The 16,294-nt window shown below is 35.4% G+C and overlaps 1 protein-coding gene and 1 long non-coding RNA gene across 2 annotated transcripts in view; one reads left to right on the plus strand and one right to left on the minus strand.

Moving 5' to 3' along the window:
* The window catches only part of LOC138714884 (S-phase kinase-associated protein 2-like), a 41,872-nt gene extending 33,201 nt beyond the window's left edge, over positions 1-8,671 (plus strand). The window contains exon 9 of the mRNA XM_069847126.1: positions 2,735-8,671. Within this exon, the coding sequence (XP_069703227.1) occupies positions 2,735-2,921 (187 nt within the window). The 3' untranslated portion in view covers positions 2,922-8,671. The remainder of the gene's footprint in view (positions 1-2,734) is intronic.
* Positions 6,572-14,218, minus strand: LOC138714885 (uncharacterized). Its single transcript, XR_011336101.1, has 2 exons — positions 13,684-14,218; positions 6,572-10,458 (listed from the first exon to the last, which is right to left on the minus strand). It is a non-coding gene; the product is annotated as an uncharacterized lncRNA (long non-coding RNA).
* Positions 14,219-16,294: the final 2,076 nt, after the last annotated feature.

Consider the following 16,294-nt stretch of genomic DNA (forward strand, 5'->3'; position numbering starts at 1 on the left):
AAGAGTATCTACAATTTATTGAACCAAGTTTGTCAAAACTGCCAGCTACAAGATAATATCAATCATTCCAACAACATCCTTATGATAAGTCATAGAAACTAATTACATTTTTCTCAGAAAAACGTGATATCTTTGTATTTATGCGTTTTCAGGTTAAAATTATATTCAAAAGCTAAAACTAAAATTTAATATTACTACCAATTCATTAAGGATACTTAATTCACTACATTATGAAAATATGTAATGAGTAAAACGTATTTGTGGGCCTAAATTATGCAAAATATTTTTGGGGATCTGCCAAAATGAAGTAGGAACTTCAAGAGGTCTGTGACATTCAAAAGATTGGGAACCACTGGTCTAGTGATTAGAAGTTGTACAACTTTCACTGATACAGCCATACATTTTCTCAACTATGACTTGCATTATTTACTACAATGTTGGTAGGCTGGTTATAAGACAATAATCTGGAATTTAGTGGATTCCTTTCTTTGCTATTCGTTAGTAGTATTCCATTTGTAAGGAACTCGGGAAATATTTCTGGCTCATTGATGACCCTGGTGAGAAAGGCATCTAACTGTTGCTGGGCTGAAGAGAAATTCCTATATCGGAAGTTATGTATTACTCGTATTTTGAAATTCGGAGAATGTTAAGTTTGCTGATTTTTTACTGCAATGGCAATATCTTCGTTTATTCTGCCATTAAATGTCATTTCATTGATGTTTTCACTTTAGATCCATTTGCTATTTAGGGTACATCATGATTATGCTGTACAACTTCCTCGCATCATCAGTTGCTTAGTTGTTACATTATCTTCTGAAACATATTTATATTGAAATAATATTTTGTTGATATTCTGAATAAGTTTATGTAATAAGTTGTATGAGAATTATATGTTTACTTCACTTGCGTTGACACTCTATCTCCATCTAACTTGCCGAATACCTCCAGATGCACAGCATCTGCTGCTGAATTAGCCATGAAGACAAAAGTCAATATATATGCACATCATTTAGACAATTGTATCTTTATCGCCTTTGCTGTGGAGAACTGCAGTCCTTGGAGTCATGACGCTAAAGTTATGTATCTCAAATCGGTCAAAATTTTATCTCCATTACTGGTGATCGCTGTTGCACTAATTATTTGTGTCAGTGCTTAAGTATAGCTATCCAACATGGAAATGCAATGAGCGTTGTAGGTACTCTTCCCGAATCCAGTCGTTTGGACGAACTCTTTCTTCTTTAAAATTTATTAAGTATTCTGTTTTATGTTTACAAAACAAAACACAATTGATTGTTGCTTGGTTACTAATTATGATGGAATATAATATATTTCTACTACAAACAAAATACAGTACATCTGGAAAATCTGTATACGCTAATAAAATTATATTCTGCTGAAAACCTTTACAATTTCCTTGGTAATATCTACATATCCCTATAAACCTTTACAATCTTCAATGTTTATTTGGAGGAGAGAGTCTGAATACATTACCTTGTTTGCATGCATGCTCGTGGATCATTCACTTCATTGTTTGAGTTAAAATGACAGACACAAGGTCTCTTTCTGTTGAGGAGAGGTTGGTTGCAAGTGTGTGGATACATGAACGTCCTTACACACGTGAGACAATTAGCAAGAACAGTTTCAGAAATGGTTTAATAAGACTCCACCAACGAAAAACACACTGCTTTCCTGTAAAAGAAAAGTGTTTATGATGGGAAGTGTGTAAGACCGACCGAGAAGTGGAAGAAAGAAGAAACTCTAGGAGACATGTGCTGCTGTTGCAGTGCCAGTTGACCGCTGCCTAGTGATGTCTGTTCATAAACGGTGAGCTGAGCTTGATGTTCCATGATCGACTATGTTTGATCACATGAAGAAGGACTTATCTGTGAGGTCAAGCCAGAATATCGTTAATGAGCTGTCAGATGCAGACATGGACAGTGGATTGGATCAGTACCACTACTACCTTACAGCGCTGAATAGATCTGTGTGGGGGTTTTCTTAAGAGGAAGTACAAAGCAGTACGGGATTCCTTTTGTCTCTAACATCTGCATTGTTGTAAAAAAAAATGTCACGAAGGACTTGGATGCACCTAGACTTATGTGTTCAAGACGAAACACAGACTCCTTGGACAACTTTCCTCGTGAATTCATTATTAAATTGAAATAAATGGTTTATATTGATCTTAATTGATTGTTTTAACAATCGATAATATATAAGTGTTTTATGGTCCATGTAACCACTGTAAACATGTATGGGTATAGTATGTATATTCACACACACACACACACACACTATCCAAAGACCACAACATATGTACCTATTGGCCAGGTTTAAATTTAAATTTAGTATCATAAATACATCTGAAGATGGTACACTGAGGTACTGAAAACGTTAATGTAAGACATCAATAAATTATAATTGTAATACAGATAAGCAGAGACGGTCTAATTGAATTTTCATTACTTATTAGTCAGCCTATCGGAACAATCAATACAAGATGAAACTATACCTGTAGGTAGTTATGTTATATACTCTTCAATGTGCATTCCTCTTTTAACTTGATCACATTGTATAATGTTCCTCGTTCTGTCTCGTACAGTATGCTGGTTTTAATTATTATTATTACTATTATTATTATTATTATTATTATTATTAGACACTATATGTCATTTAATGACACTTCTTTTTACTCTTTTCTGAAGAATGTAATGTATATGTGTTGATGTCATTGCAGACAGTTGTCATCGGCTAGCTCCTTAATGTTCCTGGATATTTTCAATCTAATGAATGAACAGTCAGTTGCAAACCTGCAACACAACCTTCCTGATGTGAATGTTAACAAGTTCCTGTTCTCAAGTGTTGCCCGCCCAACTGTTGGAATTAGGAGGACCAGTATCTGGGGACTCAGAGTTCGAGACTAGTAGTGTTATAGTGAATATTGACTGAGTGTGCAGCACATTGTTGCAAACTCTAAGAATCGCTTTTTTTTTTACCAGTGGTGGCAACATAACCGCAACTCTCATTTTCATGTTCAAATTAATGTTCCAGTGCTTTGTGTTTCAGTATTTCTTGTTCTAAAACCATTCCATTCGCATTTCATTTGCAATTAAGATTCTTCAAATGCTTTCGTCTTTATGAGTTCGGTATGAATCATATTGTGATGTTTTGTTATTCCAACTGATGTGTTTTTTAATTTATTTTTTCAATAAAAGGTTATTTGTTTGGGTTCAATATTAGAGTAAATCATGTGCCTTTTTGATCACCAGAGGTTAATACGAGTTTCGTATTTTTTTTATACTAGTGATGATGTAATGAATTATGTAATTACAGTACCAAAATTTATTTTACAAACATATTTGCAGTTTAAGAATGCACCTCACAAATATTAAGTATTCTATAGATTTATACAATGTAATTATAGTTCAGCGAGTTATCTTAGTGTTGGTTTGGTTCCTGCATTTGCTTCCTTCTCTGCCTTTTCTTCTGTATTGTCTCTGTAAATGGTGTGTATACGTAAAAAGTTCGCAAACATTCAACAGTTAACTTAAATCTAATAAGGAGTTTAGGTCATGTTTATGTTGAAGAAAAGGCTAATATTTAATTTAATATAAATATTGTTTTCAACTTCTTTTTATTTATGAATGAAAGCGTTTCCAATATTACAGTTATTAGCTATATTCGTTGCTTCTTCAGCATAAATTAATATAGGAAGGAAATAAACAAATGTTGTTGGAAGAAAAGACAGAGGAGTTCAAGTCCATTGAAATGGAAGATCAGAAAACTTAAGAAACAATTCTGATGACAGGACAAATCGTAAGATAACTGATATGTTTTTCATCGTGCTTATGAGTAATTATTAAGTTGTGGTAACTAATTTCTGTTTCATGTTTTTGGTAGACACCTTGAGTATGTTAGTGTATGGTGAAGCCCCACATAGATTTCCTTCTGAATGAGATATGCTTCTGCTTATTTTCCCGTGTCTGTTTATTTACATAGTAGAAATTCAAAATATATATTCTTCACCTAAGTAACTGATTTTGCAATTACTCCTGTTCTTAAAAAATATAATGTTTTAGTCTTTGTAACATTTTTAATACTTTAATATGTTAAACAATCTGTAAAGCTAAATGTGTAACTAATTTATTATTTTCAATAATGATTTACTATTGACTTCTTGGTTAAAAAATATCAATAAGCCATGTGAAAAAGGTGAATTTCTTTTATTCAGCTCATCTTCACATTCATAAATGTCTTTCATTTCTTAGTGTATTGCTATACATATCGATCAAAGTCTGGTTGCTGCACATCTGCAGTTACAAATACATAAGCATAAAATATATGTATAATTGTAAATGTTCTAAGGTTATTGTTTCGATGTAAAGATAGACATGTTGGGAAGTCTGTTATTGCTTTCATTTTTGGTTAAAATCTTAAATAATGAAACCATACAGATCTCAGGTCTTCATTTTGTCACTACAATACCATTTTTAAACTATTCAACAGCCTACAAGTGGTCACATATTGTCAACCATTGCTCTTCTTGCAAAACACGCCATATACTTTTCAGTACCTGGTAAGAAAATAAATTTGTACAGTAGTTCTAAGGAAAATGTGCATATAGTTGGCCATGTGATTTTCAATACAAACGAAAAATGGTTTTGAGATAACTCTAGTGTAAACAGGTTGTTCATTTGTTGACAATCAATGTGATCATGCCAATAGTATGGTACACATTAAAAAAAAGCGATCATTTGGTTGCTTTATTTATGTGGGAACTAGGTCATTGCACTCGTAGACATGAACAAAAAATATTTGTAGGAAATTTCCTGACATTGCCATTCCAAATTAGTGCCGTGATATATATATATATATATATGATATATTTGTCAGCCAAAGTTACAATTTTTAATCATGATGGACCTTTACATTTCTGTTTCTCAATCCACCATCACTTTAACATATACACACATACCATGCTAATTCATTGTTTATCATTTACATTCTAGTTTCTTTCCTCTTCTACCATCTTATATAATCGTCTTATCATTTTTTATACCCACTGTCTTATATTTATAAATTTATTTACTAGCACTTTCGCAATCATTCCTATCCTGTTACGCTGCTTTGCTATGCATCCTTCCCTACCCATCCTCTTCTCTGTCTCATTCCTACATTGTCTCCCTTCCATTTCCCATTAATTATTGTGTATTTCTTTCTTTAATTTCCTGAGTTATTTTAGTCTCGATTCTCAAATCCACCTATTTATTCTAAGCTATTCTCGCCTACAATTATTTGCATACATTTTCACTTTCTCTATTTTATATCATTTATTATTTATTTCCTCCTGTACTTATTCACTAATTTTCCCTTCTCTCTAATTTCCTCTTTTACTGTTTCTTATCGTATATTTATATCTTTAATTACTTCTAAACTTATGATTCCCCTTATGCTACTCCCATCTCAACAACTCTGATTTACATTTCATGTCTGGTTCACTTAATTTCACTACTAATTTCCCTTTTTCTTGTTATTTAGCCATATATATATATATATATATATATATATTTATTTCATTGTTTCTATGCCCAACATTTTACACTTATTGCACTTTCTTCATTATGTTTATTCTATCACTTTTATTATCCCCGACTTGCACTCTTTTTCATCGCCTCTGCCATTGAACTTTGTATTCTGTTCCCAATATTCTCATTCTCTTTAATTCCCTCTCAAAAGCACTATTTAATCTGTTTTCAATATCTCTAATATTCATCATAGTTGATTCTTCTACTTTTCCCAACCCCGAATTCTTTGCTTTCCCTTTCCTTCTTTTTTCGTCTAATCCATTCCTTTTGCCTACCTTTTATATGCTCCTAACCTCTAACACTTCTAGTTTTTTTCATAATCCTTCGTCATCATTATCTGCTACCCTGACTTCGTTTTCTTCCTTGTTTTGCTCCAATCAGCTGTTTCATTCTCGTAGATGCCTCAGATACCAAAATTGTACCTCACTCTTCGCCTCTTTACTGTGGATGTGTTTTAGTGCCGTCTGCAATTCCTTCTTCCTAGCATGCTGTCCCATTTTTGCTGCCTCGTGCATATTTTCAAGTTCATTGCTCTGCATTTCTTTGTTCACTCAATTTCAATCCAAAACTCTGGCTTGTCGCAATTCTTTTCACGGTATTCGAGATCATAAGCTTTATAATTAATTTTCAATTTGTCATTATTCATGATTGCAAAATGTCCTTTACTTCTCGCTATTTTAGATATGGTAACAGTAATTTTCTTCTTATTTTGTAACCGAGGTCATTCTCAAAGCACAGTTTTTCCCCCTATTTTTAACCTCTTCCTAATCATCTCTTTCGTCCTTAATCTTTGAAACTTCACTAGCACTGGACATAATTTTCCTTTGCCCAGTCTGTAAGCTTCTTCTGTGTGGCCTTTTACGTCTACTTCGAATAGTCCGTGATATATAGAATTGTAAATAAAGCAGAAAGTACTAACAAAAGGGAAGTAGTTGAAATTCGAAATCTCTCCCCCATCTCATACCTTGTCATGTTTACATGTGGGAAAATTTAAAGAACAGAGTGCATAAATACAAAGCCCATACTTTAGGAGAACTGAAAGACAGTATTTGAAGAGTAATTTTCAACTTTTTAATCAGGTGCCAGTTATAACTAGATGGTGGCAGAAAACACTTTCAGCAACTGGTATGATATGGGTGAGTAATGTTAATTGTTAAGAAAAACCTATCTTTACCTGCCTTTGCATCAAGAGTTACACTGTTTTTGCAGGCGTGATGATCATAGACAGTATGTAGCCTGTTTGCAGCTGTAGCATAATTTAAAAATGGCACTGTAATAGTATCTGTACATTTGAATTTATATGAATTGAATTTCATTGGTTTATATATTTTCCAACATTGTTGCTGTTGAATACTTGGCTGTATATTGTCATTGTGTCTCAAATCTGCTATGTGCATTTAAACATTTTTCAGCAGAAAGATAAAAGCATCACTTTTAATTTCCGTAAAATTTCATTGTTTTTCATGTAATGATTGAAATTATGCCGAAATTAGCTTCAAAAATCAAGGGAATTAAAAGTGCTAATGTTTTTTTCTTTCTCCTAAAAATCTGTTTAAATGCATATAGCAGATTTTGGAGGTATAGTGATAATACGTATATTAAATTATACAAGCAAACATGCTTCTTTGTTTATAACTAGAACAATCTGAACAACATGTAATCCTTGTAGGAGGGTATTAATGCTACTCTCCTCATCTAATTTTAACTCTGGAAACAAATTTCTCCTAGTAATTACTGAAAACTTAATAAAAGAAATTTACCAGAGTTTCTATATTTGTGAATTATTCCTATCTGCATAAACGATCATGAACTTTATTTTTATGCATACTGCTGTATTAAATTAGAAAACATTTAAAAAGAAATTCTGTAAATTTAAATTCAATCATCATCATCATCATCAATAACTTCACGATATAGGCCACATTCATGACCTCAGATTCGTACGAGAGAAATTGATCTATCCAGCACCTCATTAATCATGCGCATGTAAATTAGCCAGTTTTCCTCATAAATAAGACTGCTATATTGTTTCCTGAACATATATTCAACGCATCAAAAATTTGTTTGGTATTGATAACTATTGTATCATTTTCTAACATTGCTTTAACCTCTCCCTCTCCATTTTGAACTGCAGTATGTTAATCGAAAGGATTATAATAATTGTAGTGTGCGATATATTTTTATAAAAATATTTATTTTTCTGCATTGATTTCTGTGAAACATGGTGACCATAAAGTTCAGAAAGCAGTCTTCATTATTTGTATTCTATAATATTTATACATAAATGCACAGATTCATAATTTTTCTTGTGAAAACTTTTTAGGCACATTGCGATGCAAGTGAGACATATTTACATATCTGGGGTTATTCTAAATTTAACTAACCTTCTCTTTCCTCCTCCTTCTGATGACGACAGTACCTAGCTCTTGTTCAAAATATATATTCTCTCTGTCTCTTCTTTTTATACTTACAAATTTTACTGTCATCTTCCTTTTTTTCTAAACACATAGAAAACCGAATGCTTAGTAAACTTACAATTAATGTTAATATTTTGTGGTTGCTCACTATATTACCCATTATCAGTAAGCATATAAACATAAGTGTTGCCAGGTTTAAATGAATGAAATAAAAAATTAGAATAAAACTGGATGGTTATCATTGGTCTAAGTAAGTACTTAATAAATAAATTCAAAATAGAGGTTATTTTTTTTTATTGTATTCTATTTTTTACTGTCTATTGTATTTTCATCTGTGGTATATATTATATTAATTTTGTTACCCTTAGAGTGAAGTATGAGCCACATATCACTGTGTCATTTGTACACAAACTTCAATAAAACAAAATTTAACTTAACAGATTTCAGTTATAGACACAAAAATTAGGGTTTAGTTTGCATTATATATTTATATTTAAGTCTATGTATTGTGTTCTTGTTGGTTTATTTGTTGACACGTGTGTATTATCGTATATATTCCATGTATTACTCATTTACTGGTCTTCAAAAACCCACAGTTGTGTTCAATTTTGTGAAATATACTATATGTTGTATGGAAGTAGCCATAGTGTCAATGAAACAATTGAAACTTTATTATGCTTTAGATTTGTACTATGGAGAATAAATTACTTGTTCAACGTTACAAATTTGAGTTTAAAACAAAATCGTTGTCACATTCCATATTATCAGAATGGCATGGCATGTCACTCATTATGTGACAATCTAACACCAATGTTTAATTTTTGCTCTAATTTACGTCATTATTTGTTGTACAAAACAAAACAACACCACATTCCACACAGTGCAACACTAGCATCATTCGATATCACTAACTTATACACTAACATACCGATACAAGACACATTACAGATACTAAAACAAATGCTCATAGACAACAACACACCACAAGAACACATCGAAGAAATCATCCAAATCACAGACATCATAACAAAGCAAAACTATTTCACACACAACAACAAATACTACACCCAAACAGAAGGATTGCCAATGGGATCACCCATATCTAGCATACTAGCAGAGATATTTTTACACAACATAGAACAAACATACATACTCAACAATGAACACAACAAATATGCAGACAACATAATATACTGGCACAGATACGTAGACATACTATACAAAGGAAACAAACAACAAATACACAAACTACACCAATATATGAACAAAATACACCGAAAACTCCAATACACACTGGAACTTGGAAACAATAAGGAAACAATAACTCCATAAATTTCCTAGACATCACCATAACAAAAGTTGACAACAAACACACCTTCAAAATATACAGAAAACCAACCACCACCACCACCACACACATACACAACACATCTAATCACCCCACACAACACAAACATGCTGCATTCAGGACAATGGTACATATCCATGAGCCAACAACACTACAATGAAGAAGTGAACCCAATCAAATACATAGCACAAGAAAATGGTTACAACCCAAACATAATAGACAACATCATAAGGAAGACAAAACAAAAACTCAACAAACAACACAAACACAAGAAATACATCACACTAACATACGAAAACAAAAACACACACAAGATCGCATCCTCATTCAGAAAACAGAAATACAACATAGCATACAGAACAGAAAACACACTACAAAGACATCTCAACACACAAACAAATAAATACAACCATACAGGCGTATACAAACTCACATGCAATAATTTCTACATTGGACAGACAGGCAGATCGTTCCAAACTCGATACAAAGAACACATTAAAGCAATAACCAGAGGACACAATACATCTACATATGCCGAACACATAACCAATGCTAATCACACATACAATAACATAAATACAGACATGGAAATCCTACACATACAACCCAAAAACCAAAAACTCAACACACTAGAACAATATGAAATATACAGACACACTGAAACACACCCTTATTAAATTCTCAACACACAAATCAATTTCAGAACACACACACACTATTTGACACAACTCTTCATCACACGAATGCACCCACACAACAGGCAGCGAAGTTGAGATGGCGCCGAGACACACAAGGCTCTGAGGATGGTGTCAAGTAGCACCGAAACAGCTGTGAGCCGCACATGCTTACATAATTAACACGAGTAAGATAGCCATTTAATCAATTACTTAAATATGTATTGTCTGTAAATACTGGCTTACAGGAAATGACAGATTATCCAAATAATGAAAAGTGATATTACAGTAAAGTTGTGGTAAAAGTTCGTTTACACTAGCTTGTTTCAAACATGCTCCAGTTAAGTCAGTTTATTTAGCTCAATCTTTTACTGTGATGAAAATTGTTCTGACAGAAGGCAGAGATTAACATCAGAAAATTTAAATATATATGATACCTTATGCCATGTATTGTGGGTCCCTATCACCACGGCATGGCGCGTCCTCAGGTTGCGGATAGAGGAGACGGCCTCCAGATATGGAGGGTAGCTGCGAATATATTGAATAAGCAGTCGTGGACAGCCGATAAGGGGTGGTCCTCCAGCTTGGGGGTTGGGCGAAGGGCTAACAACCCATCACCGTAAAAAACAGCTTGTTACGTATCCCTATAATAAGCCTCGGAATAGGACTGATTCTCTGGCACGACCACAGCAAAGGAATAAGGATTTGAGATTTGGCACTTGGAACGTAACTAGTCTTTATAGAACAGGAGGGGTAACATTAGTAGCAAAAGAACTAGCTAGATATAGAATAGACTTCGTAGGAGTACAAGAGGTTAGGTTAGATGGGAATGGCATATCACAAATAGGAGATTACTTGTTGTATTATGGGGAAGGAAACAATAATCACCAATTAGGAACAGGATTCTTTGTTCATAAAAGAATAAAATCAGCAGTAAAAAAGGTCGAATTTATCAGTGACAGGTTATCATATTTAGTACTTAAGGGTAGATGGTGCGACATCATAGTTATAAATGCTCACGCCCCTACAGAAGAGAAAGACGACCATATAAAGAATAGCTTCTATGAGGAATTGGAACATACTTTTGATCAGTTCCCTAGATATCACATGAAAATTTTATTGGGGGATTTCAATGCTAAAGTAGGACGGGAGGATATTTTTAGACCAACTATTGGAAAAGAGAGCCTACACGCAATTAGTAGTGACAATGGAGTTAGATTAGTCAACTTTGCCACATCGAAAAATTTAATTGTCAAAAGTACAACATTCCCCCATAAGGATATACATAAATATACTTGGACTTCTCCAGATGGATTGACACACAACCAAATAGATCACATCTTGATAGATAAACGGAGACATACTAGTATAGTAGATATTCGAACTTTCAGGGGTGCAGACTGTAATTCTGACCATTATTTGGTGATTGGAGAATTAAGAGAAAGATTATCAGTAGCTAAGCGAGTAGAGCAACAAGTTAATATTACTAAATTCAATATTTTGAAATTAAAGGACGAGGAAATTAAGCAACATCAGGTCGAAATTTCAAATAGGTTTGCCGTATTAGCAAGTTCCGACGAAGTTGACAAAGAGTTAGATGTTAATAGCATGTGGGAAAATATCCGAGACAATATCAAAATTGCAGCTGAACAGAGCATAGGTTATTATGAAACTAAGAAAAAGAAACCGTGGTTTGATGAAGATTGTTGCATGGTAGTAGAAAGAAGGAAACAGGCAAAATTGAAATTCTTACAGGATCCAGTTGAGGAGAAGAGAGATAATTATTTCAATGAAAGACGGGAAGCAAGTCGTACACTTAGGATTAAAAAGAGAGGTTACTTGAAGGAAAAACTGAATGAGGTAGAAACAAATAGTAAGAATAAAAACATTCGAGATTTATATAAGGGTATAAAGGAATTTAAGAATGGATATCAGCCAAGGGTAAACGTGAGCAAGGATGAGAATGGTGACTTGCTTGCAGACTCTCCATCAATCCTAAACAGATGGAAAAACTATTTTGCGCAACTACTAAATGTACATAGGGCAAATAGAAATGATCGGGACGAAATTGAAATACAAACTGCTGAGCCATTTATACCCGAACCCACGCTTTCAGAAGTCGAAATTGCGATAGAAAATCTGAAAAAGTACAAGTCTCCAGGTATCGATCAAATTCCAGCAGAATTAATACAAGAGGGTGGGAGTGCATTATATAGCGAAATTTATAAACTTGTACTTGCTATTTGGGAAAAGGAAATTGTACCAGAACAATGGAAGGAGTCCATAATTGTACCTATTTTTAAAAAGGGGGACAAAACCAACTGTGGTAACTTTCGAGGAATATCACTTTTGTTGACGTCGTACAAAATTTTGTCCAATATTCTTTTGAGAAGATTAACTCCGTACGTAGATGAAATTATTGGGGATCATCAGTGCGGTTTTCGGCGTAATAGATCGACTATTGATCAGATTTTTTGTATTCGACAGATAATGGAGAAAAAATGGGAGTATAAGGGTACAGTACATCAGTTATTCATAGATTTCAAAAAGGCTTATGACTCGGTTAAGAGGGAAGTATTATATGATATTCTTATTGAATTTGGTATTCCCAAGAAACTAGTTCGATTAATTAAAATGTGTCTCAGTGAAACATACAGCAGAGTCCGTATAGGTCAGTTTCTATCTGATGCTTTTCCAATTCACTGCGGGCTAAAGCAGGGAGATGCACTATCACCTTTACTTTTTAACTTCGCTCTAGAATATGCCATTAGGAAAGTTCAGGATAACAGGCAGGGTTTGGAATTGAACGGGTTACATCAGCTTCTTGTCTATGCGGATGACGTGAATATGTTAGGAGAAAATACACAAACAATTAGGGAAAACACGGAAATTTTACTTGAAGCAAGTAGAGCGATCGGTTTGGAAGTAAATCCCGAAAAGACAAAGTATATGATTATGTCTCGTGACCAGAATATTGTACGAAATGGAAATATAAAAATTGGAGATTTATCCTTCGAAGAGGTGGAAAAATTCAAATATCTTGGAGCAACAGTAACAAATATAAATGACACTCGGGAGGAAATTAAACGCAGAATAAATATGGGAAATGCGTGTTATTATTCGGTTGAGAAGCTCTTATCATCCAGTCTGCTGTCCAAAAATCTGAAAGTTAGAATTTATAAAACAGTTATATTACCGGTTCTTCTGTATGGTTGTGAAACTTGGACTCTCACTCTGAGAGAGGAACATAGGTTCAGGGTGTTTGAGAATAAGGTGCTAAGGAAAATATTTGGGGCTAAGCGGGATGAAGTTACAGGAGAATGGAGAAAGTTACACAACACAGAACTGCACGCAATGTATTCTTCACCTGACATAATTAGGAACATAAAATCGAGACGTTTGAGATGGGCAGGGCATGTAGCACGTATGGGCGAATCCAGAAATGCATATAGAGTGTTAGTTGGGAGACCGGAGGGAAAAAGACCTTTAGGGAGGCCGAGACGTAGATGGGAGGATAATATTAAAATGGATTTGAGGGAGGTGGTGTATGATGATAGAGACTGGATTAATCTTGCACAGGATAGGGACCGCTGGCGGGCTTATGTGAGGGCGGCAATGAACCTTCGGGTTCCTTAAAAGCCATTTGTAAGTAAGTATGATACCTTATGATAATGTACACACAACGAGGTTTATTGCCATGCATGTCATATTAATTATCTCATAAAATATATTATCTCTTTCATGTTTTTATTGCAATTGCCTTTTTGCCTGCCTTTTGTGTCATTTTTAATTTGTAGTGTCATTTTCATGTTTTAATTGCCTTCTTTGCCTGCTTATTTTAAGTATAATAAATGCCTAATCATTCGAGCTCTAATAATTACCGTATTTACGCGAATCTAATGTGCACCTTTTTTTTTGTCCCAATGTAGTATTCAAAATTGGGGTATGCATTAGATTCGAGTGCAAATCCATTCCATATGTAGTTTGCCATAACTTCATTCAAATATTTTATAATTTGTTACATCATAACACATTGCTGCGATTCTCGACTTCATTACAGTTATTCATTTACCGGTATTTCTTCGTTGACCTATTATTGCATAGAGCGTTTGAATAGTAGGTAGTCACGAAATGGAAGACAAACAGAGAAGAACATCTTATGATGCTACTTTCAAGTGTAAAGTAATTCTTTATGCTGAAAAAAAATGGTAACAGAAAGGTAGGAAGAGAATTTAATGTAGCTGAGAGCAACGTTCACTTGTGGCCTAGGGCGCCCACAGAGGGTAGCCAGTGGTAGCAATTTTTCATGCGTTCTTTTTTCTCTGTGTTCGTTACATGTTTTCTCAAACCCTCGGTAAACAATTCAACAAAAGTGAGTGCTTTAAACTATGCGTGTACAAGGTAATTTAAATTTCAGGACTGGCTATTTTTCTCTCTTGTTCATCCATTTCCTCTAATTTTCTGACCATCTTGCTACCAATGAGATTGGATCCTGTGGGCGCCCTTGCTTGTGTTAGCAACAGAAATTGGCATTATTTGCAACTAAAGCTAGTAGGAAGAAACTCACTGGCCCTCACAAAGGAAGACATTCTGAAATTGAAGAAAGAGTTTTGGAATTTGTACGTGAAAGGAGGATGAATGGGCAACCTGTGACTAGTGACACTATAAGCACAGTCACGAAGCTCAATATGTAGTAAATACGGTATGCATCCATAGATAGTTGCTAACCACTAGGATCGCTAATATCGTCTCATTACGTGCAATGCGAAATATTACTGGCGCAGCTGACTACAGACTGGAAGGTCCGGGGTTCGTTCCCAGGTGGCAACAGGATTTTTTTCTCGTTGCCAAACTTTCAGAACGGCCCCGAGGTTCACTCAGCCTCCTATAAAATTGAGTACCGGGTCTTTCCCGGGGGTAAAAAGGCGGCCAGAGCATGGTGCCGACCACACCACCTCATTCTAGTGCCGAGGTCATGGAAAGCATGGGGCTCTACCTCCATGCCCCCCAAGTGCCTTCATGGCATGTTACGGGGTTACCTTTACTTTTTTACAGTCTTGTTCCTAGCACCCTCACAACTAAAGCTTCGTGACTATATACTAGACCAGGGGTCGTCAGCACAGAGCACGCTGGGGCTAGCCTCTCTTACCTGCGGAAAACGCAGTGCACTATAGTGCTCTCGTAGCTGCTAGCGGGTATGCTCTCTATCTCTCCCTGTTTCATGACAGTGCACACTGGACGGCACCGAGTACCCATTGCACATTTCAGCGAGTGCTGACGACCACTGTGCTATAAGAAATAAAGCAAAAGAGGAGGCTGAATTTCTTGGTATAACAGTCTAGTATATACAGTCATGAAGCTCTGTACGTAACAAATATGCATCTATAGATAGTTGCTAACCACTGAGATCTCTAATACCGCCTTATTACAGACTGCGAAATAATCCCGGCACAGTCTATTGTTCCTAGCACCCTTACAACTCAAGCTTCGTGACTATATACTAGACTGTGGTATAACGAAATAAGAGTTTAAGGCTAACCTTGGATGGGTGGATTATTCTATGAAGCTGACGGGCTTATCTCTACGACGTCGTACTTTAACACTGTTTTCCAGAAATCTCAAGGTGACCGGTATAGCACGCTTTGTTGTGTGTGTGGGGGGGGGGGGTTCTATGATCTATGCTACTAGGAACAACAGACTGTGCAGGTACTATTTCGCATTGGTGTGTGGATAAGCTTCAGGGCTTCTACCGCGTTGTCTTGGTGTTATGGCTGACGTTTCGACCGCTGTGTTGTGGCCATCTTCAGAGCAGTTATTGGATAAGGAAATAATCTGCCAGCTCTGCATCGGTCGAAACGTCAGCCAATAACACCAAGACAACGCGGTAGAAGCCCTGAAGCTTATCCACACACCATGTTCACCAGCCGCGGAAGCCTACGCGAACACTATTTCGCATTGCCTGTAATGAGGCGATAGTAGCGATCCTAGTGGTTAGCAACTATATGGATGCATATTTACTACGTATTGAGCTTCGTGATCCATAGATATTCTAGGCTGTATATACTAGCCTGTGGTATAACTATGTTAGGGTTATACTATGATCTAGGCCAGGCCTGCAAAACTCGCAAAGTAGGGGAACTATGACGTCAGCCTCACTCCACTTCTATTGGGGATGATCGTCTTCCGCCCCGAGAATGAATGTTGATGCAACCGAGCGTAACTAGAACGCCGTGACCTCACTGGTAGAAAAGGTGGGTACGGTATAAGAGGGGA

The sequence above is a fragment of the Periplaneta americana genome, chromosome 15 (assembly GCF_040183065.1).
Source record: "Periplaneta americana isolate PAMFEO1 chromosome 15, P.americana_PAMFEO1_priV1, whole genome shotgun sequence".
Classification (NCBI taxonomy): domain Eukaryota; kingdom Metazoa; phylum Arthropoda; class Insecta; order Blattodea; family Blattidae; genus Periplaneta; species Periplaneta americana.